We start from the raw sequence: 23,769 nt of genomic DNA, 5'->3' as shown, positions 1-23,769 counted from the left end.
TGACCTCCCAGGCAGCACTGGCTGCCCTGTTACTGGCACTCCAACCCCCTTGGGGGAAATAGGGTATCCTGTCTAGACTCCACCATGCCCAACAGTCAGGCCAGGTCAGCATCACCAAAACGTGGAGCTGGTCTATGCGGTGGATGGCTGCATGCGGTCTGGGGTTTGCTCTACGGGATCGGTTTCAAAGTTGCTCCCCCTCATTAGCGGGTAGCTGCCGAGCAGGGTCCAGGCTAATCGGCTGGTGGGTCAGTAAGTTCCGCCGTGAAGCTCATGGGGTATCATTAAGTCCCTTAATTAACGTTAGATGCTGGTGAGGGCCTTACCAGGTTGGTTGTCGGGAAACACCCGGCAGTTCCCAGTCGTTACCAAATTTATGAACATTTTCAACAAGTTGTGGCATCTAGAGAATCCAACCTGGCCTCCCCTTGAGGTTACCATCATCGTAGAAGCCAGTCTTGAATCAATTTGATTAACCCTATGACATCAAGACACTGTTGACCACAGTGAATACAACAGAGGCTGCAGTTCCCAACAATATTCCAGTTAACAGGGCTGAAAACAGTCGCGCCGAACCTAACCTCACCCAAAGCCAAGCAGTACTATTACAGCTACAAGATTGGCATTTACTCAATAAAGTGGAAAATTGCCCAGGTACGCACTGTCCACAGTCTAAGTGACGATCATAAGCAAAATGATGGGCCAATGCCATCGGCGGTGCTATCAAAGAACAGTTATTCACCAACAGCTTTCTGACCAATTCTCAGTTTGTGTTTCACCAGGACCACTCGGCCCTCGACCTCATTCCAGCCTTGGATTAAAAGTGGATAAAAGAGTTGAATTCCAGTGCCGAGGGAGAGTGATTGCCCTTGACATCAAGACTGAATTTAACTGAGTGGCATCAAGAAGACATTTAATGACATTTACAGTCAATGGGAATTGTGGGTGGAGGGGAATTTTTCATTGGTTGGAATCCTACCTCGCACAAAAGAAGATAGTTGTGGTTTCTGAAGGCCAATCATCTCACCCCCAGGATATCGCTGCAGGAGTTCCTCCGTAGCTGGGATCTAGGCTCAAACATTTTCATTTGCTTCATCAATAATCATTGTAAGGTCAGAAAGTGAAGGTCCAGTTATTAATGCACAGCATTCCGTTCCAGTCCTAACACCTCAGATAGTGGGCTGGATTTGCCTTCCCTGCTCGAGAGGGTGGGTTGGCAAATAACAGGGCCCTGTAAAATGGCAGGGATGATGTGCCCACCCCATAACTGTCCACCTCTGTCATGCTGAAACTTCACCAGCAGCATTGGAGCTATCAGGGTCAAACCCATCCAGGGGCCAATGAGGCCCTGAAGGAGACATTAAATACTGTTTAAGGACCTGCTGTTGCCGGGATTTAACCAGTGGTGGAAGAGGCCCACATCTCGTGTCCAGCCCAGCAGTCACCTCTCTCTCCCCCCCCCCCCCCCCTCTCCCCCCACCCCTTAAAGATCTTCTACCATCCAAGTTCCTTCTCCCCCTTCCCTTTCCATTCCGGGAGGTGGAACGTCCTCTCCAGGTGGGGGCAGATGTCCTGCTTTAAACCAGTTAACCACCTAATCACCATTGCCCGCGGCAACCAGCCATAGTGAGGGTGGGCGCAATACGGATCAAAAAATCTCGCCTTTTCAATGTTCAGACTTTGACTGAGGGGTGACAAGTATATTTGTGCTGCGCAAGTACTATGCAATGAGTATATCAAACATGAGAGAATCTTCCCTTGGCATTCAATAACATTACCACCAATGAATCACCCACTACCTTTGAATTACCATTAACCAGATACTTAACAGGGCCAGTCATATATATACACAATGGCTACAGAACAAGTCAGAGGTTGGATATTCTGCAGTGAGTAACTCACTTCTTGCCTCTCCAAAGCCTGCCCACTATCTACACGATGGAATGCTCACCAATGGCCTAAATGAGTACAGCTCCAACAATACTCAAGTGATTGACATGATGCAGGGCAAAGCCAATCACTTCATTGGCACCCCGTTTACTACCGGACCCTCTCCAAAACAACAAATGTTGACAGCACCTACAAGATGTACTACAGCAACCCACCAAATCTCTTTCAACAGCACCATCCAAAACCACAATCTCTACCACCTAGAAGGATAAAGAAAGCATCACATCGGAATACCAATGTTACCCTCCAAGCCATGCACCATCCTGACTTGGAAATATATCACCACCCCTTCAGCTTCATGTGTCAAAATCCAGGAACTCCCTCCCTAACAGCTCTGTGGGTGTACCTACGAAACATGGACTTCAGCATTTCAAGAAGGCAGCTCACCATCACCTTCTCAAGGGCAATTAGAGACGGCCAATAATGTTTTTTTTTTCCATGATGCCTACATCCCAAGTACAAATAAATGAAAACAATCACTCGTACCAATCATGATCTGTTTTAACTTCTGCTGCTGCAATCACTTTAAATTCACTTTAAGCTCATTTAAATTAATCTAAGTTCAGTCAATTACAGCAGAGACACACCCGTGGGGCTTCAACTGACTGTTGGCTGTGGATCTCATGTATCAAGGGCAAATCAAAGCAGCTAATTAAAGTTAGTTCAAATGTTAGACCAAGAGCATTAAATCAATCAGTTAAAGAATGGCTTAATTTCTAGCAATTCTGCTCTTTGTGATGGCCTAATTGTACTGATCTATTGCAGAATTTACATCTTGGCCCCTCGGTTTATGTGGCTTCATGAACGTCACCTCAATTTCACAAATCTGGCACATTACAAACATATTTTTGACTCAATTTTCCAATTCAGCTTTTGCATAAAGTTCATCGTCCGTGGGTGTCGCTGGCAAGGTCATTATTTCTTGCCCATTCCTAATTACCCTTGGACTGAATAGCTTGCTCTTTCATTTCAGAGGGCAGTTAAGAATCAACCACATTACTGTGGGTCTGGAGTCGCATAAAAGCCAGACCAGGAGGGATGACAGATTTCCTTCCCTGAAGGACATTCGCGAACCAAATGGGTTTTAATAACCATTGATAATAATGTCATAGTCACCATTATTGAGACAAGCTTTATATTCCAGATTTATTAATTGAATTTAATGCTGCCTTGGTGAGAATAATAAAAATTCCTGCCAAAAACTCATAGTGCACGCCAATCACATCAGGGCTACACGCAACCTGCCAGTCAGCATTTGTGGACATATTTTCGACAAACTGCAGGAAACTGCAGTAGAAGCTGCCGAGTTCCTTCTTGAAAGAGGTAAATATGCCTTTACTTGATGGTGGCAGCCTTCCAACTCGTAAAACGATGGTTTGTGCTGTGGCGGCCAAGTCAGTGTTAATCAACACCTGCTGTGACTGAGGAGCCCCATTCTGTCACAGCTGTCTCTGCTGCAGAGGAGGTCAGCGGGCTGAGAAAATGTGATTCGTTGGCCTTTGTTTTCTCTGGGCCCTTTTTTCTGCCTTCTGGCCCTTCCATTTCTGCTTGCCTTTCAAATTACCTTTCCTTACATCTTCCAGAAGAAACCGCTAGACGGTAGCTCCAGAGACCTCCAACAACAGGTGTGCTTGGGTTCAATGGGACATCAAAATGTTAAAAATCTGAATCCCAAACAGTCCACACATTTTGTTTCTAACAGTGATGGGACGGGGGAGCAGGCAATCAACTCGTTCTCAGGGGGTGGGTTGGCAATTTAGTTATTATAATGCGGCTGGACACCTAATCATTAACTATCACCTTAAATTGAATTTTGGAAAGTCAAATTTTCCGAATCTCAGCAAATATGGTGACTGAAGGGAAGTGAAGACTGCTGAATCCAGGAGACAAGGACCCTTTCCACTTACCGCTGGTGGTAATAACTCTCTGCCCTAAAACTTGTGTTTTTATTTTCCAGTCACTTTAAAGGACAAACCAATCCAGCTCTGGCGAACTCCAAAATAGAAAATCCCAGTCTCAGTAACCATAACTGATGTTGGGACCAAAACTGGACACAATACTCAAAAGATAGATGATACAAAGTCAAATATATCGGGGTGAATTTTTAAGTCGGGGAGGGGGGTGTGTGCTCGCGAGCACGGTGGTGAGCGCATGCATAAATCTGTGCTGCAGGCTACCATGCTTGTTTTACAGCTCCATTCCACGCTATTATCCCCAAAATGGAATTGGGAGGGGGGCTACTTTCCCACAAGCAACCAGCAGTTTATTTAACCAATTCAACCCTTTTGGGGTCTATTGTTAGTGGCTGACCGGAATGTTCCAGGATTGCCCAATATTGAAGAAATAGTCCAGCAGCCAGGAAGGAGAGCTCTTGAGAGCAGCCTTGGGGGACGGTGCTCCTGGCAAGCTTAAAGGCCTTCATCACCTGACTGGCTCCAAGCAGCCACAGGTTGTCCTGTGGAAGGGTTACCTCTCCACAATGGTGGCCCAGCTGTTATGGTGTGCATTTTATATTTTAATGTTAATAATATTGGTGAGAGGGTGCTTCCATGTTGGGGCGCAATTGCTCTCATTTAGTTAAAAGGCCAACTTGCTGCTTCCTAATGGAGGACATTCTATTGGCCCTTCAGCATCAACTTCCCACCCACTAATGGATAGCAAGCCTGCCCTCTGTCTATTAACTGGTTAATTCAGGGAAAATCACAGCTGGATGACTGTTCTCCATACTATGCAAGCTTCTGACACCCATTTGACCCTGACACCGGGAAGAGGTGGCGTCAGATGTCAGCTCGGGCAGTCTGACCAGGAGGACTGGCCTCGGGTGCCGAAAGAAGGTCAATGACGTACACGGGACAGCATGAGTGAGTAGAAACCAATGTCCGACCCCCTCCCACCCTCCAGACTGGCAATGGGGTGCTGGATATGAGAATCCTCACCTCCTTCGAGAAGCAGGCCCTGGAGGTGACCAGGGTGACAGATGACAGGGGGGTAACCCACACGGAGGCGATTCCCGCCCCCGCCGATTCCCAGGTGGCGGAGAATCCGGCCACGGCGGGTGCAGGATTTACGAAGGCCCCAGGCGATTCCCCGATCCTGCGGGGGGTCGGAGAATTCCGCCCCATATGTCCATTCCCCTGCAGGTCCTCCAGCCAACGGCGCCGGCACATCACGGGCAGCACCCTCTCCTGATCCCGAGGAGAACATCTTGGAGGAGAGCTCCGAGGAGTTATAGTCACGGCACAGCTGTTATCCGCAACCTCTGCTAGAGCAGATGCACACACCTCAGTTGAATACGTTAGTGGTCTGGCATCTGGGGCACAATCTGGTGAGCACCACACTGCTGATGATACACGTCTGGTGGAGGCAGGAACTCCCAAGCGAGACAGCAGTCGGAGGTCTGCTAGATCTCTGAACCCAACTGGACTGGGTAGTTAGGGGGTGGGGGGCACAGGGTAGGTAGGGGGTAGGGATGGTTGGGGGGGGGGTGAGGAGGGTGAGGGTGGGGTGGGGGCTGCACCACTGAGAGAGTGGGGAACTGTATAGGAAGCCTCAGACACTTTCTTCCGCAATGCATCACCGTGTGCAGGTGATCGGTGTGAGCAAGCATTCAGCACCCTGGCCTTTAAGCTTGCCAGGAGCACCGGTCCCCCAAGGCTGCTCTCAAGAGCTCCCCTGACTATGGCATAGATTGAGGAGCGCCAGCGCCCAGTTCTCTGCACATTATCATCACACCCCTTCCCTCGTCAGTGACCCAATGACAGTGCCGACATAATCCCAGTACCCTGGAGTTATGTGACACATACCCTGGGAGGGTGGAAAATAGGGTAAGAATGTGACGATGGACCAGGCCACGCCCTAGGTGACTCAGGCCAGTATGAGGGCTTCCCTGGCCCTCCGGGCTTGCCGGACCATCACCGCACCAGCCTGTCCTGCAGCCTCAGGTTCCTTCCCGGCATCGTCCTCCAACCCCTGCTGGTCCGGCACCTCATCATCATCCTTGCCCCCATCCCCCTCCTCCTCGTCATCTTCCTCATCCTCCTCCTCGGAGGTTCCTCGTCACTAATCTCCAGCTCATCCTCCCGCTGCTGTGCAGGGTTGTGGAGGACACAACAGACCACAACAAAGTGGGCAACCCTCTGACAGTGTACTGGAGTGCACCTCCGGAGCGTTCTAGGCATCAGAACCACATCTTAAGGAGTCTGGTGCACCGCTCAATCACAGCCCAGGTGGCCGTATGGACTTCGTTGTACCGGGTCACTGCTTCAGTGTCTGGTCTCCGTACTGGTGTCATTAGCCAGGGCCACAGCAGATATCCCTTATCCCCCAAGATCCAGCCGCCCAACCTGGGGTGTTCATCGAAGCGGGCAGGGAGAACCGAATGCCCCAGGGTGTAGCTGTCATGGATGCTCCCCGGTAAGTGGGCACACACATGCATTAACTTCATCTGGTGGTTGTAGATGAGTTTAATGTTAAGGGAGTGGAATTCCTTTCGGTTGCCATCGGGCATTCCCAGATGGCCCGGTGAGCGCAGGGCAACATGCATGGCATCTATGTCCCCTGGACCAGGGCCATCCCGACAATGGCGGAGAAACCTGTTACCCAGGCATATTGCTGGGTTGATCCATGTCAAACACGATGTTCTCTTCCACCCGGGCATATAAGGCATTCATGACCTGCCAGATGCACCTGTGAACTCTGTCCAGCGAGATTCCACGTAGGTCCCCGCTCGAGCCCCGAAATGATCCCAAGTCACAAACGTTCAGGGCTGCGGTGACCTTGACAGCCACTGGGAGCGAATGACCTCCTCCTGCACATGGTGACATGGCACAGGTGCACCATTTCCTTGTTGACGCGGAGCCTCCCATGGCATGCGCTGTCCATCATTTGTTCAAAGGACCAGTGGCACATGTATACCCTGGACCGTCATGGGACTCCCCATCTGGGTCCCTCCCTAGCCTCATAGACAGCTGGGTCCTCAGGGTATGGGGCGGGATACAGCACATGGGCTGCCGCCTGGAGTCTCTGCAGACGCTGCTGCTGCCGTCTTCTCCGGTGTCTGACCGCATCGCGTAACACTAGCACCATTAGGGCAACCTCTACATCCAACATCCCTGCCATTGCGTTCAATATCTGTAAAGAAGTGGGAGAGGGTGTTGGCCTGACAAACAGCGGTGGCTCCCACCTCGGGACCCTCCAATAACCTACTGATCCCTCCCGCCTTGTCCCTACGCAGAACCCCCTGCCACGCACACCCAGCCGTAGCGGACCGCCTTTACCCAGCCCCTGTACCCAGGATACTCGCTCACAACGTCAACCGGACGGAGCGCAGTTCCCCTCCCCATGGACTCACCCACCCTCCGGCCGTAGACATGTCCCCCATAGCTGTGTCCTATCACCTGGGTGTTCAGATGTTGGTTACTGCATCCGTGATGGTCTGGCACACTGCCGAGGCACCAAGGTGTAATTGAAATGCTAGGAAATGGCTCCCACGTGCTACATGGTCCGCCCACCCACAGGGATTCACTTGAGTTATGTGGTGCTCACCTAACTACGATTGCCAATTCCCCATCAGCAATAGCCTTCAGCTGGGCAGCCAGAGGCCTCGGCAGTCAGTGGGGGCTATGGGTGGTTGGAGGGCAGATGGGCAGGGACAAGGGTTGCTCCAGGAACGGGACGATCCACGGGTTGGCATTGTGGTGGAGCAAGCTGTTGCCCCTCCCCCCCCGTTTGCCCCCCCACCAGTGCCCCCTCCACCCTCCTAAGGCAGCCCACTCCCAGCCAAGGGTCCCCCATCCCTCGCTAAGCACAGAGGCAGGAGGCCCAGCGCCCCCGGGTTCTTTATCTGCAAGCAAAGGTGACTACTCACCTCCTCAGCTCTCCACAGAAACCCTTCCGACAGGTTCACGTTTTTAAACAGGAGTACTAATCGGCGCCTGTGGCAGCACTTGCTGGGAGGCTGCTGAATGACTGGTGGCCTTTGGATAATAAGTGGCTCTCGTTAATTGTATGGAAACCACTTAAGTAGTGAAAATTGGTTTCTCACCACGCTACAGTGAGATCCCGATTTTGCCTTAGGGAGCAGGCCGGTTGCATCGCAAACTATTTAGCGCCTGACATGGATCTCTTTTTTGGCCTCTCCCGCTATTCACCGGCCACTTTTCAGTTTGAGCGCGTAACAAGGCCAGGAGATCTCGCCCATAGTTTTCTTAATTTACTTTTACCATATTCACCTCTTGATATAATCTAGAACCTCATTTGTTTCCCCTGTAGATACCTCAGATTGTAAGTGAACCAAACAATGGAAACCTCCAAGTCTCTAAGTCCTCATCACAGTGTTGTGGGACTTTGCCCTTGTTGAAATAAAACAGAAAGTTTTTCACACCTCAACCGACACACTCCTCACCACCCCACACATCTCCTCCATTCCACTTCATGCCACATGCCAAGCTATGACCTCTATCAACCCCTATGGTCCCACATGCCTCCTCTGCCAAACTATGGCACTTCCATGCTCCTTCATTCATTATAGACTTTATAGAATCAATGAACCCGATAGTGACAAAAGGATGTGTGAAAAACATTAAGAAGTTATTAATTCACTACTTACCGTTATATATTTAAAAGTTTTGACTACAGCCTAATAAAAAGTGCCAATCATCCCAACTCTTTAAAGTTTCAAAAGCTGAAACTGTAAGCACTTGAAACCATTTAACTTTGTGTAAATAAACATGGCAATATTGGCAGAAGACATCAGAGAACTAGAGCTGTCATTCAAGCAATATTTTCCCTGGAGCTTAGGTGTTTCAGTACTCTAATCGGAGCTTCCAGCTAAGAATTCATAATGAGGTTTGGCTGAGAGCCCAGAAATCCACTAGCCTTTTATACTTGAACTGCCAATCAAAAGGAAGCATAGTTTAGGGTGAGCGGTAGGAGATTCTGAGCGGATTTGAGAAAAAATGTTTTCACTCAAAGGATGGTGAGAATCTGGAATGCACTACCTTGGAGGTAATGGTCGCTAGAAATCTCACAACCTTTGAAAAGCACTTGGATGAACACATGAAAAACCATCACATTCAAGGATATGGGACAAGTGCTGATAAGTGGGATTAGCTCGTGATTAGGGGTAATATATATCAGAGTAGACTCAATGGGCTTAAGGGCCTTTCTGCACTGTACAACTCTATGACTATGACTCTATAAATAGCTTTTTGTATAGTGTGTATTGAATGAATGGGTATGGAAGTGCCATAACTTGGTATGGGAGCACGAAGAAGACTTTTTCAACTTACCTTTTAAAAAGGTGCCCTCATGTAGACTATGGTTCACAACTCCTCTGAGGGTATCAGCCATGGAGTCTTTAAAACCCACCCTCACTCTATGGAAATTGCAGAGGGCCAGAACATATCTAACACCAGAATGGAGCTGACCAATCCAGGAGTGCAGGGTGTGGGCTTTCAACCCAAACTGGCCTGTACCTTTATAAGGCACTCCTGAAAATTGGACAGTCTGGGAATGGGGTCACCCTGACTCGGTGAGAATCCAATATTTCAGGTTGTTGATCCTTCATCAGAACAGAGGTCACAAAATTGAAATATTAACGTTCTTAGACTGTTTGCGACCTTGGTTACACTTTCAAATCCATGATGAACTTCTGACCACATAGCCACACCATCACTAAGACCACCTATTTCCAACATCACATCACCTGACACACTCCATGCTTTCGCTGATTTGCACCTGAAACCTTCATCCATGTCTCTGTTACCATCAGAATTGACTATTCCAACACAATCCTGGCTGGGTATTACATTCTATTCTCTGTAAACTTGAGGTCATCCAAAACTCTGCTGCTCATGTCCTAACTCACACCAAGTTCCAGTCACCAGTCACCCATCACACCTGTGCTCACTGGCCAAAATTGGTTCCTGGTTGAACAACACCCAATTTTAATACTTCCATCCTTGTTTTTAGATCCCGCTGTGGCCTCACCTCACCCTATCGTTGAAACATCCGACAGCTCTATAACCCTGAGATCTCTGTAGTTCTCGAAGTCTGGCCTCTGCAGAATCCCTCATTTTAATCATTACACCATTGGTGACCATGCCTTCAGTTGCAAAGGTCTTGAGCTTTGTAAATTCCTCCCTAATTTCTCCATCTTGCTCCCTTTCTGTTCTCCTTTAGATGCTTCTGAAAACCTTTTAGTCATCTGCCCAAACATCTCCTTATGTGATTCAGTGGCTGTTGTACAGTAATGTGTTGTACACTAAGCTGGTGCTGTTTGGGCCTTCTTTTGCATTGCAAGACTTATTTCACAAGACACCACCGTAGTGGGTCGGATTTCAAACAATGATGAGACACAGTACAGGAATGAGATAGAGAATCTGGTGAACTGGTGCGACAACAATAATCTCTCCCTCAATGTCAACAAAATTAAGGAGATTGTCATCGACTTCAGGAAGGGTAGTGGAGTGCATTCCCCTGTCTACATCAATGGGAATGAAGTAGAAAGGGTCGAGAGCTTCAAGTTTTTATGTGTACAGATCACCAACAGCCTGTCCTGGTCCCCCCATGCTGACACTACAGTTAAGAAAGTTCACCAACGACTCTACTTTCTCAGAAGACTAAGGAAATTTGGCTTGTCAGCTACGACCCTCACCAACGTCCACAGATGCACCATAGGAAACATTCTTTCTGGTTGCATTACAGCTTGGTATGGAGCCTGCTCTGCCCAAGACCGCAGGAAACGACAAAAGGTTGTGAATGTAGCCCAGTCCATCACGCAAACCAGCCTCCCATCCATTGACTCTATCTATAATTCCCGCTGCCTTAGAAAGGAAGCCAGCATAATTAAGGACCCCACACACCCCGGACATACTCTCTTTCACCTTCTTTCGTCAGGAAAAAGATAACAAAGTATGAGGTCACGTACCAACCGACACAAGAACAGCTTCTTCCCTTCAGCCGTCAGATTTTGAATGGACCTACCTCGTATTAAGCTGATCATTTCTCTTCACCTTGCTATAACTGTAACATTATATTCTGCAGTCTCTCCTTCCTTCCCGATGTACGGTATGCATTGTTTGTACAGCATGCAAGAAACAATACTTTTCACTGTATACTAATACATGTGACAATAATAAATCAAATCAAATTTCCCAATCCACGTAAAGCTGTCTTTCTCCAGTCACTCTTCTGCTTGCAGAAGCAAGGTATGGGTTTTCCTCTCGTGCTCCCAGATTTGGAGGGGAAGAGGAGTTCCTGAATGGACAAGAAAGGCAGATGTGACTGCACCTTGTAATTAGCCACATATCCATCCTTAGACTCGGACTTGCGATTAACATCCCAGTGAATTGTCAGAAATAGACTTCAGAGGGTGTGGAACGCAGGTGGTTTTGGCTCATGTGAGGATGAAGTCATAAATAGAGTTATAGAGTCATAAAGTTTCACTGAGGGGGAAATTATGTTAAAATGGGTGTGAAGGTGGTGAAGAGCACAATAATATCACAGGGTTACACAGATAAGGTGTGGTTGAAGGATGAGGAGACACTCCATAAAAAAGTGCAGGAGTGACAGAAGGAAGCAGATTTCAGTGAGCAGGGGAGGTCATAGCAAATCAATGTGGTTTGCATGCTGAAAAAAGGAGAAAAGCAATACGAGGATAATTTGGTATCAGGAGCTGAGTTCCTTTCAACTTCCATCACAGTTCAGGGCAGCACAGTGGCACAGAGGTTAGCATTGCTGCTCACAGCGCCGAGGTCCCAGGTTCGATCCCGGCTCTCCGAGCCCCGGGTCACTGTCCGTGTGGAGTTTGCACGTTCTCCCTGTGTTTGCGTGGGTTTCGCACCCACACCCCAAAGATGTGCAAGTTAGGTGGATTGGCCACGCTAAATTGCCCCTTAATTGGAAAAAATGAATTGGGTCCGCAAAATTTATTGAAAAAAAAATTCCATCTCAGTTCTCTATTTGAGCCATGATGTGGAGATGCCGGCGTTGGACTGGGGTGAGCACAGTAAGAAGTCTTACAACACCACCTGTTGAACTTTAACCTGGTGTTGTAAGACTTCTTACTCTTATTGAGCATAATGGAATATGTAACCTGACAGAACAGTCTCAGTGAGAAATAAACACGATCGGGCTGGACTTTCAACCTAGAAGCAGGTAGCAAATGGCAGAAAGGTTTCCTGGCTTGACATGACCACCTCAGGAGAAAGTGCCTGCAATAGCAGGATTTTCATTCCATGGGGCAGTGTTAACTGTAATTGGGCCCACCATGCCCGGAACGTTTGGAGTCAGCCACGGTAACTGCCAAGTGCTCAGGCAGGCTTGTGAAAAGGCTTGCCTTGGTGGTCTGGGGCTTTGTCCCAGTTACAATAAAACAGGAAGGCCATTTAGCCTTAATCTCTCACACACCCTCACTCCCCATGGCCCATCCGTGCCAACTCATGCCACTCTATCAACCCCCAATGGCCCCTTATACACACCATGACAACATATGCCCCTCCGCCCATCCCAATGAAACTTATACACTACATGCTAAATTATAACACTTCCATTACCAACTTACACAGTATACATTCTATGCAAAACTAATTAGTACCAATAGTAACAATGAATGCATAATGAGGCTTGGTTGCGAGCCGGGTCTGTTGATATAACCTTGCCCCAGGATAGGCATTGCTTGAATGACAGCTCTTTCTCTGAGATCAATTGTGTCAACTGCAGTTTATTTAGACAAGTTTAAAGAGGTGTCAGGTGCTGGTAGAGTAAAGGAATTTCTTAAAGGAAGTTGTGAATGAATAACTTTAAAGCTTTACCACAATGACATTAGTTCTGTACAGAGTGCATACAGGGTGAATTGGAAATGAAAGTGCCATAGGTTGGCATGGAGGGTATGAGGGGCAATCAGGGTGGGTGGAGGGGTATATGTTAGCATGGGTAAGATCGTTTGAACTTACCTTTCAAAAGGTTTCCTCATCCAGTCTTTCGTTCGTGACACCTTAGAGGGGCAGTGAACTATGAGTGCTTGAAAAGCTGACCCAACTCCATGGAAATTACAGGGGGCTCGGAGATGCCCATCTCCGCAATGGAGCCAGCCAGGTTAGAAGTGCAGGATACATGGTCGCGATCTGCAGCTGCCTGAACCCTTATCTCTCACTTAAAAATAGGAGTGCCGGGTGACTGTCTGTGTCGAGTTTGCACATTCTCCCCGTTTCTGTGTCGGTTTCCTCCGGGTGCCTCGGTTTCCTCCCACAGTCCAAAGATGTGCAGGGTAGGCGGATTGACCATGCTAAATTGCCCCTTAGTGTCCAAAAGGTTAGGTGAGGTTACTGGGTTACGGGGATAGGGTGGAGGCGTGGGCATAAGTACGGCGCTTTTATCAATGGCTGGTGCAGACTCAATGCGCCAAATGGCTTCCTTCTGTACTGTAAATTCTATGATTCTAATCCTGGAAAAAGGTCCCATGCACCATTTGTAAATGTCCACAGAGTCTGTCGGACTTCGCAAAAATCTAGTTCATCATTTATAAGCCAAGTTTTAGTCAAGCTTGTAGGTTGTGCTGCTCACCCACAATGAGATTGCAGATGGGAAATGCCTTGTTCATGAGCAAGTGAACAAAAGCAATAGGGAGAGAGTGGGCTGCACTGACCTACAAGGATAGAGATTGGAGGCGGTATGGGGACATTGATTGAACCTTTCTGCAAAATCAGCATAGCATCAATCTTTGGCTTCTGAAATATATTACCAAAATGTCTCAGTCACAAGATAAAAGCTCTCGGAGGACCTTGTAAGAGCAAGATTCACCCATTATTATAAGGTCACTAAAGGGGTAAATTATCATGTCACATCCTTCAATTGGAACACAGCATGAGATCATTCTAGGAATGTGTGCTTGTCGTATATTATCAACAATGGCAGAATGCATCGAACATGCACTACAGAAATGTCCTTACCAGCATTGGTTAATGAATATTCCAGAAATTAAGTGGTCTTAGATACTATTTGATTTACCTGATTTTCTGTTGCTCCTCTTCCTCTGGAGTTGCAAAGGCCTTCCACTGGAAATGCACTATTATATCGCTCCTATTGCAAATGGATACCACTCTCTGGTTCGCCAAAGATATGTAGGTCTTCTCTATTATTACGGAGTTTTTGTCCAGTCTTACATTTATGTCTGTTGCAGCTCCATACAAATTGACAAAGATGTCCTCACCTATAATGGAACATAACGGAAAGATGTTCTAGCGAATGATGAATTTTGCTTTAAAGGCACAATCCCATTTTCAATTCATTTTGTTGCTGAGCTGCTCTCTGATGTATTATGTACTCTGGGATAACACAGGCTGCAACTGGATGCAGCTTTGACCTAAAGATACTCCAGACCTTGAAGTTAGTTCAATCTGGTTTACTGAACTAGTAGCACAGTTAGCACAGTTCTCTATGAGTTTGACTCTCTGCTAACCTAAATGTGGTTACTCTGTCTGACTGAACCAGACTAGCTCTGAGCCACGTGCTGGAGGTGTGATACTGCACATACACCCTGACTCGCTCTGTAGATGTTCATCAGTGGAAAGAGGCGGAGTGTGAATGCCTCATGCCTTTTACAGTGAGATACCACCCCTGAGTGTCCTGCCTGATCATTGGTCATGTCCTGTTCTCTGTGTTCATTAGCTACCTGTCTGTATATCATTATGTCCATGTTTGCATATCATGACACTCTCCACATGCATTCCTTGCCCAAATGGCCGTTCTTCTCCGGTGCGACTGGTAACTAAAGGGACAATTTCCCTCCCAGCTCCTAAGTTGCTGCAACTTTGGCAAGGCTGGAATTTTAATTTCCAGGACATGGCTGTGTGACATTTTCTACACTACAACAGTGACAGCATCTGAAAAATAGTACTTTGTTGGCTGTAAAGTACTTTGGTATGTCCCGAGTTTGGGAAAGGCTCTATACAAATCCTAGTCTTTCCTTCTTATCTTCAAGGGTGAAGTTAGAAGCTATTGTTTCTATGTTTACTGTTTTTTATAACCAATGAGAAAAGGAAAATTGATTGTTCTTACTGTATGTAAATAAACCAGGCGTGGGTGAAATGGTTAAATACATGGGGCAAGATTCTCTGGCATGTCTGTAGCGTGTTTATCGGCCCATCATTGGCCAGTGGATCTTCTGGCCCCACTATTGTCAATGGGATTTCTTATTGAATCCCGCCAGGAAACCCGCAGGAGTGGGTCTTCAGTGGGACCAAAGATCCTGCTGGCGTAAACAACCAGAAGATCTCGCCCATGGTTAATAAAATTTATATTGGGATTTGTGAGGTTATACATTTTGTTAGGATTAATGAGCAGAAATGAACCAAAATATATAATTTTAAATGGAATGCAAGAACAGAGAGACCTGGAAATGTTTGTTCCCAAATCAAGTTAACAAAACAGTTTGTACCTATCATCCTTTAAAAATAGAGGGATAAAATATAAAAATCCAGCAGTTATGTTCAGTTTATATAATACACTAGCTAAGTCCAGCTGGACTATTTTGCTCAATTCCTGGCAATGGAGTAAAGGTTTGCAATGGGTATGAAGAGATTTACTATAATGGCTCCAAAGATGAGGCATGTTTATCTCCTTAGAGCAGAGAAGACGGAGGAAATTTGATAAAGATGTTTAACATGAAAGATTTAGGTTGAATAAACAAACAGAGATCATTTGGGCAGCACGGTAGCACAAGTGGATAGCACCGTGGCTTCACAGCGCCAGGGTCCCAGGTTCGATTCCCCGCTGGGTTACTGGCTGTGCGGAGTCTGCACGTTCTCCCCGTGTCTGCGTGGTTTCCTCCGGTTGCGCCGGTTTCCTCCCACAGTCCAAAGACGTACAGATTAGCTGGATTGACCATGATAAATTGCCCTTAGTGACCAAAAAGGTTAGATGGGGTTATTGGGTTGCAGGAATAGGGTGGAAGTGAGGGCATAAGTGGATCGGTGCAGACTCGATGGGCCAAATGGCCTTCAGCTGCACTGTATATTCTATGTTCTATGTTATTTTCCAGTAGATGGGTTGATGACCAGAGGACACAGAATTAAGGCGATTAGCAAAAGAATGTGAGGAGAATTTATTTTTACACAATGAGTGGTTAGGATTTGGACACACTCCCTAATTGGATAATGGAAACAAATTTAATGGCGGCTTTCAAAAAGAGACTTTGGTAAATAATTGAAGCAATGAGTTTGCAGGGTTATGGAATAGAATGGGGGAGTGAGGCTAACTGCTGTTTGAAAGAATTGGTATAAGCTTGATGTACAAATACACGGTGCTATTCTACAATTCCTTTCGTCTGAGATCTGTTGTCTTATTCAATCTGCCTCCCTCCAAGGTAAGAGAAATAATATGGCATCCTGTACCCTGTTATACTAGCCAGTTAACAAGATAAAGAACACAAAGCCAAAAGAATATCTAGCGCAGAAATACAGTGGGCAGCAGTTCATGTCTGCCAAGAGGTACCAATAGTTTTTTCATACCTTAGCACATAGACAAAGATGAGGAAAGGATGTAGGCTGGAATTCTCCGGCCGTTGCAATTCACTTTTCTAGACGACAGCACACTCCCGTCCACAGGTTTCCCGGTGGCGTGGGGTGGGAAATCCAATTTGCAAGCTGCATGAGTACAGAATCCCGCCACTAGTGATCAGCGCTACCGAGAAACATGCGGCTGGGAGATCAGAGAATCCAGCCCACACTCTCTGAAGGAATAAGCAGTATAGTTTTTTAGGACAAAGGTCTAAGATCACCTTCACTTTTACTGTCCATCCATGGCAAGCCCTTATGAAACCTTTTAGTTCTTTCAATCTTGTGCTTCATCAGGAAACAGGATTCATAGTGTACAGCTGATTGCCTTGTTAGACTTACATCTTCAAGGGCTTCACAGATCAAACCATTGCAACATAAAAACAGCAACATGATCAATCAAAATTTACTAATACACAGGCTGCTGTGAAAATTCAGCACCTGTCTCCAACTGTGCCTGTGCTTTTTCAACTTCTGTCTCAAGCCCACAGAATAAATGTTATCAATGTATGCTCTCAGCACACAGCCTTGTCTGCTGGGACTGTGCATCAACAGATTGCTTGTGCTCTGGCCACATTTTCATGCATTAAGATTAATGGACAGAATATCCTAGGACACCACTTCAACTAAAGCAATATGTCTTTCCAGATTGCTGGCTAACATTGTCACACACAGATTAATTAGTCATTCATATAAACACATACTGTGGACACTGGAAATCTGAAATCAAAGAAGAAAATGTGGAATATGCGGAGGGAGAAACATAGTTGTGGTTTCAGGTCAGTGACCTTTCAGTACTGATAAAAGGACACGACATGAAACATTAAAAGTCTCCTCAGATGCTGCCAGACCTGCTGAAAGTTTCCAGTCTTTTCTGTTCTTATAACTGGTCTTTATATCATTTGATATTCGTGGAATTTGGTTGCAATATTTTCCTTCATAACAATAATGACTGGGGCCAAAATTGTATGGGGCCGCATGGGCTCTGCCCAACAGCTGGAAGATTGTGGACACCATCTCTGCTGGCCTTGGAAGCCACAGTTGTTGTTTTTACAGTCCTTAGTTAATTGCCTGCAGCTGTGGCTTCTGCCTCAACAGAAGACGGTGACCCTCCCCAAGAGCTACCAGCCAGTCAGAGGGCCAGCAACTCTCCAATTCCTGCAGCAGCAGCAGAAGTGGTGGCCACTGCTGGGACAACAGAAGGTCTCAGAGCAGCTGTCATCAAGGAGACCCAGAGTGAAGGTAAATGAAGTTGGTGATCACTGGAGCCAATCAGCCAGGCCTCATCAAGGAAAAGGAAGGATGGATTGTGAGGCCAGTAGGATAGATCTTCCAATGGAGGTAGCACTTAAAACTGGGCGAGCCAATTACAAGTGTGAGGGACTAAGACCTGTATCATCGTTTTAATGAAATATATTGAGATGTGCTCATTGTTATCTCAAAAAATTCAAACTGAACAAAGACATAAAATGGAGGAATCTATTTCTGTCTGTGACCGCGAACAAAATAACTTAACCGGCAGTATCAGAGAAACTCACATATCGTTATCCCTGAAGAGACACTAATGATCCCTGTGAGCTGCCCAGTCCAAATTCAAAGAAAGCCATACAAAGGCAATCAGATGGTTTCATGGGTCGGCGCAACATCGAGGGCCGAAGGGCCCGTACTGCGCTGTAATGTTCTATGTTCTATGATCTATGTTCTATAACTCAAGCTGGCCAACAGGAGCCTGCTTGCCTGCCAAGACAAAAGACCCTACAACCTACTTTTCAATTCCCAATGGTTGCGACAGTTAACAGCGTCGGTGTTCCAGACAAGTACCTTTGTCAAGAAGTGTGCTGAGGTGGGGGTCCCGTACCAGCCTCCCCGGACAGGCGCCGGAATGTGGCGACTAGGGGCTTTTCACAGTAACTTCATTGAAGCCTACTCGTGACATTAAGCGATTTTCATTTTCATTTCATTTCATGTGACATGGACCTCTGGCTTGTGAAACAAGTAATATTGCCTTACTGAACTGCAAAATCTCAGTCTGCCTTTTTATCACCTAACTCGCAGCCTCACAGGTTGGACACCTGGCCCCATCTACACTGCTTCTGCTGGAAATTCTGTAACATCATCTATAAGACTTTGCCTGCTATCAGGAACTAGAGGTAGCTTTAAGTGATGTATGTTTGTATTGTTGGATGTTAGAAATAAGGTATAAATTTAAGGGTAAAGTTCTAGTTGGATTCATGTTAAACAAAGGTGTTTGCATGTAGGGGAGGTTTTGATTTCAGTTAAAACTGTGACTTTATTGTGTTGAGAGAGTTTACAACATGTAAAGTAAACATGAGCTTTGAGAGAGAATGTGATGTTGTTAGCAACCAAGGACCACTTTAGGAAAGAAAGTCCTTGTGATTATGTTTAACTGAATTCATAGCAGTCGGAGCTAGGAGGCTACAGAGTGAACAGCTCACCACCCTCCTCGAAGCAGGAAAGCCATATAATTGAGTAATGGGCAAGAACGCTAGTTCCGAGGGGTAGTACAGTGGTGCAGTGGTTAGCACTGCTGCCTCACAGCGTTGAGGACCCGAGTTCGATCCCAGCCCCCGATCACAGTTTGTGTGAATTTGCACATTCTCTCCATGTCTGTGTTGGTCTCATCCCTACAACCCAAAGATGTGCAGGGTAGGTGGATTGGCCAAACTAAATTGCCCCTTAATTGGATTTTTTTTTTAAAAGAAAGCTAGTTCTGCAAACGAGGCAATGAATTGAGGTTTCCATGAAGTTTGAAGTTAAAGACAGAACTGGGACGAGCAGAGTTGATGAGGTTTGCTGGTGGAAAACCAAAAATCTGAAGTAATTGTAAAATGCCAGCAAAGGTGGGAAGGTGACGGGCACTAGATCTCCCCCTCCATCCCCCACCACATCCCACCTGATTGTTTTTTATTTGTCCATGGGATGTGGCCGTCGCTGGCTGGATCAGTATTTGTTGCCCAGCCCTGAGGGTATTTAAGAGTCAACACATTACTGTGGGCCTGGAGTCACTTGTAGGCCTGACCAGGTAAGGATGGCAGATTTAATTCTCTCAAGCACGTTAGTGAACCAGATGGTTTACAACAATCGACAATGGTCGATTTAATGGTCATGGTGAGATTTTTAATCCCAGAATTTTTAATATTGAATTCAAATTCCACCAACTGTCCTGGTGGGATTCAAACCCAGGTCCCCAGAACATTACCCTGGGTCTCTGGATTACTAGACCTGTGACAATATAATGATGCCACTACCTCCCCCATTCCCCTTCCCCTCCTCCTGACCTGGACCTTATGGCAGTGGGTGTGAGATCCTGGCCTAGGTCACCTCAGGGTATGATAAAACACTACATACTTGCAAATTCTTTGCATTCCAATTTACTTCACATTTAGTGAGTTTGAAGAGGTAGTATCATTCGAAACAGAGTGAGCATGAACAGTGGTGTCGGAGAAGGAAAAAGAGGCTTTGCATTCTTGGGAGACATGCCATCTATGAAAAGCTCAATGTCCTATTGAGCTCCTTTCTGCAGAGAAAGTGATAAACACATTGCCCCTATGAAAAGACCTCAGTCAGTTGCTAAATGTAACTGAATAGCTGACCAATTTGGAAGCTATGGAAAGATCTTGGGATACAAAAGTTTAAATGCAGTGTTAACGTTCACACCCATAGGATGAGCAGCCACGGTGACGACATTGTCTACCTCCAATATCTAGGACAGCTATTTTACATCCTATGGAGGCAGTAAAGACAAGTACGACTCTGACATGCTAATGAAGGACCATCTGGGTCAGGAAGCGTGTTGAGCTGAGGATTGGTCAATATCTTCCAAGCCTGCCTTTAGCATTATTCAAAAAGAGAACTCTTTCCTCCAAACTACAATAACCTCCAAAGGAATTTCCAAAGCTAGCAGGTAAATAGCAGCAAAAAGAACATAAAGTAGATAAAGGAGTGAGAAACAGTTAACCAAATAAATCAACTACATTGTAAACAGTAACTAATGCACTAACTAAAACACAATTGAAAATATTTAATACATTCACCCATTCCACATTTCCTGCAGAGTTACACTCAAAGGAAACACAGGTTGAGCTGACACCAAGGTGCTATCTCAAATCTGCAGTCCTATGAGCCATGAGAACAAAACTAAGAAATCATCTTAGCATAATAAACCAAGAACAGGCAAACTTGCCAATTAATAATGAAAACCAGAAGATTTTCTGAGGTTTACTCCTAAAGGTCAGGTTCGCCAGATATTTATATAGGTGATGAAAGCAATTACTGTGGATGCTGGAATCTGAAACGAAAAAGAAAATGCTGGAAAATCTCAGCAGGTCTGGCAGCATCTGTCGGGAGAGAAAAGAGCTAACGTTTCGAATCCGATGACTCTTTGTCAAAGCTAACAGACAGAGAAGGTGGGAAATATTTATACTGTGGAGTGAGAATGAAAGATGAGTTATCGCCACAGAAACCCAGACACAAATAAAATCTGTTAGATTATTCGTTAGGATGTTCTAGAATAATTTAGTCGTGTCTTTGATCTGGAATGTTGAAACCTATCTTTGAAATACTAGAAGACTGGATACGAATTGGGATATTTCCTCCTGGGAATAGTTCCCTGCTTCCTGCTGACCATTTCCAGCTGAGGGGCATGATTTGCCGGCTGCGTCTCACCGGAATCGGGATGGGACGCGGCCAGTAGATCATGTGAGATGCCTCTTCCGGGATTCCCGACGGTCAGCTCACTTAATTATTCCGACATCGCCAAGGAGAACCCAGCCAGGCGTCGTTCAGCACTGATCCCTACAGACGAGGACAAGGCGGAATGGCACTTGGAAGGGATCTTTCAGATAGTCTAAAACCCATGGGTGGTTGGCTTCTGGGCAGGGTAGCACCCTGGCACTGCTGATACAACCTGGGCGCCATGGTACTGCCAGCCTGGCACCCTGATAATGCCACCTGGGCATGCTGGCAGTGCCACCTGGGTGTAACTGCCAGGGTGCCCAGGTGACACTGCCAGGATACCAGGCTGGCAGTGCCAATGTGACCAAGTGGCATTTTACCCAGGCCGGGGATCAGGCCCGGGGGTGCCTTGCCCTTATGAGGTGGAGTGCAGGGGTGTCAAGGACCCACCAACGAGTATGTTGGGACATGGGTGGGGTCCAGGGATTGCATTGGGGGCTCAAGATATCGGGGCACAAATCTCTTTCTGCACCGACGAGTGGAGTCGTTCAATAGTGGGGTCATTCCTGCCACTACAAACGGCTGGAACAACCCCACTAATCCCACACAGAACTCTGCTGTTTTTTCCGTTAGATCGCACCCAAGGTGATCAAAGAGGCTCCATTGGGATCAGAAAGCAAAGGGATTCAGATGGTAAGAGGTTTCCTTAAAAGAACTATATCATTGTGTTGGAAAAGTTTTAAACAGTGCCTAGGTTCCTTAAATTTTAAATACACTGCCTAAATACAGCATGCTATTTACTCCCTTTTTAAGTAGACAAGGGAATGTGGTATCCAGTGGGGGAAAACCATGTAAAGGATGACTGGCTCTGTGGGGTATCATTCTGTTCTGGTCATGCATAAAGTTTTTAGTTTATGAAAAGAGATTTGAATCAATTTACAAAAACTGCCCTTTTTGCTGTGCACATGAGTTAAGATTTGGGAAAGAGTCCAAATTGGAACAGATGGCTCTATCTAAAGTTAAGTTCTTTTATGAAATAAAGAATGTCAGGACTTTGTAAAATAGTTCTGTGCAAGTTGCTAAGCGAGCAATGTCATTGGGGCTTAATTACACTTTTCAATGACTTCTCTCGAATTCCTGAGCAAGTCCTTAGAAAACAATCTGTGGATAGGTCAATTCTGCCTCTCAAACTCCTTCAGGTTCATTTGAGATGAATCATAACATGTATCGCACATCCAAACATCTGGCTCCATATTAAAGTTTAGAGATGTATTAGATTTCTCCTTTGAAACTAGCTCATCAAGACAACTTTATAAGATTTATAAATACAATGTGCAAATCAACAAATACACATCAGAATAGATATTTAATTTAATAAGTGAGTTCAAGAGGAGACACAACTTGTTCAATAGCAACACTTTATATTTCATAGAATTTACAGTGCAAAAGGAGGCCATTCGGCCCATCGGGTCTGCACCGGCTCTTAGAAAGAGCACCCTACACAGTTCAATTCCCGTACCAGCCTCCCCGAACAGGCGCCGGAATGTGGCGCCTAGGGGCTTTTCACAGTAACTTCATTTGAAGTCTACTTGTGACAATAAGCAATTTCTTCTTCTTCTTCTTCTAATTAAGCTAATATTTATATTGTAACTTTAATATAATGTCACATCTTTAAGTAACTTCACAGGAGCATCATAAAACAAAGTATGACTCCGAGCCACATAAAGGAGATATTAGGTCAGATGACCAGAAGCTGAGTCAAAGAGGTGGGTTCTGAGTTTTATTCCATTCTTAAAGTTACAAAGCCAAAGCACAGAGTGGATAGGGTAAGCCCTTAATCCATCTCCTTGCTTGCTCCAAAAACCAAGTCAAATTCAAATGGAATCCAATTCATGGTGTTCACAAGAGAAACATACAAGATCCAAGCTAAGGAGGAAAGCAACGTAGAGAAGTGGAGAGGTTTAGAGAGGGAGCTCCAGAGCTTCAGGCAACTGAAGGCACAGCCACCAACAGTGGAGCGATTACAATTGAGAATGTACATGAGTCCAAAATGAGAGGAGCGTGGCTATCTCGGAAGGTTGTGGGGTTACCAAGAGATTAGAGAGATAAGAAGACCAAGGCAAGGCCACAGAGGGATTTGAAAAAAAGGGCAAAAATTTTAAAATCAAGGCATTAAATCAGAGGCCAATGCTGTTGTTAGGGAAATGGAACTTGCTGCAAGTTAAGATAGGGTCAGCAGAGCTTTGGATGACCTCAATTTTAATGAGGGCAGAATGTGGGAGACCAGAGTTCATTGAAGTAGTCAAGTTAAAGTAATGAGGGCACAAATGAGGGTTTCAGCAGCAATTGTGACAGAGACAAAGTCGAGTAATATGAGCTTGGGAATGGAGTTTGGAGCAGAGAGAAAGAACGATGGCTTCATTATTCCTGACGTTGAATTGGAGGAAACTTTTGCTCATCCAGTTGATACATGAGGGAGATATTACAAAATTGGATCCAGAAATGAGATTCTAATGTAGCAGGCAATTTAGGGGTTAAACAGACTGAGGGAAAATCCTGCTAGTGCAGA

At 46.0% G+C, this 23,769-nt stretch overlaps 1 protein-coding gene across 1 annotated transcript in view; it reads right to left on the bottom strand.

Moving 5' to 3' along the window:
* hydin (HYDIN axonemal central pair apparatus protein) overlaps window positions 1-23,769 on the bottom strand; it is a 1,231,368-nt gene that overhangs the window by 923,076 nt on the left and 284,523 nt on the right. The window contains exon 9 of the mRNA XM_038807144.1: window positions 13,960-14,161. Within this exon, the coding sequence (XP_038663072.1) occupies window positions 13,960-14,161 (202 nt within the window). The remainder of the gene's footprint in view (window positions 1-13,959; window positions 14,162-23,769) is intronic.

The sequence above is a fragment of the Scyliorhinus canicula genome, chromosome 9 (genome assembly GCF_902713615.1).
Source record: "Scyliorhinus canicula chromosome 9, sScyCan1.1, whole genome shotgun sequence".
NCBI classification, from domain to species: domain Eukaryota; kingdom Metazoa; phylum Chordata; class Chondrichthyes; order Carcharhiniformes; family Scyliorhinidae; genus Scyliorhinus; species Scyliorhinus canicula.
This window is presented reverse-complemented; position numbering and strand designations above follow the sequence as displayed.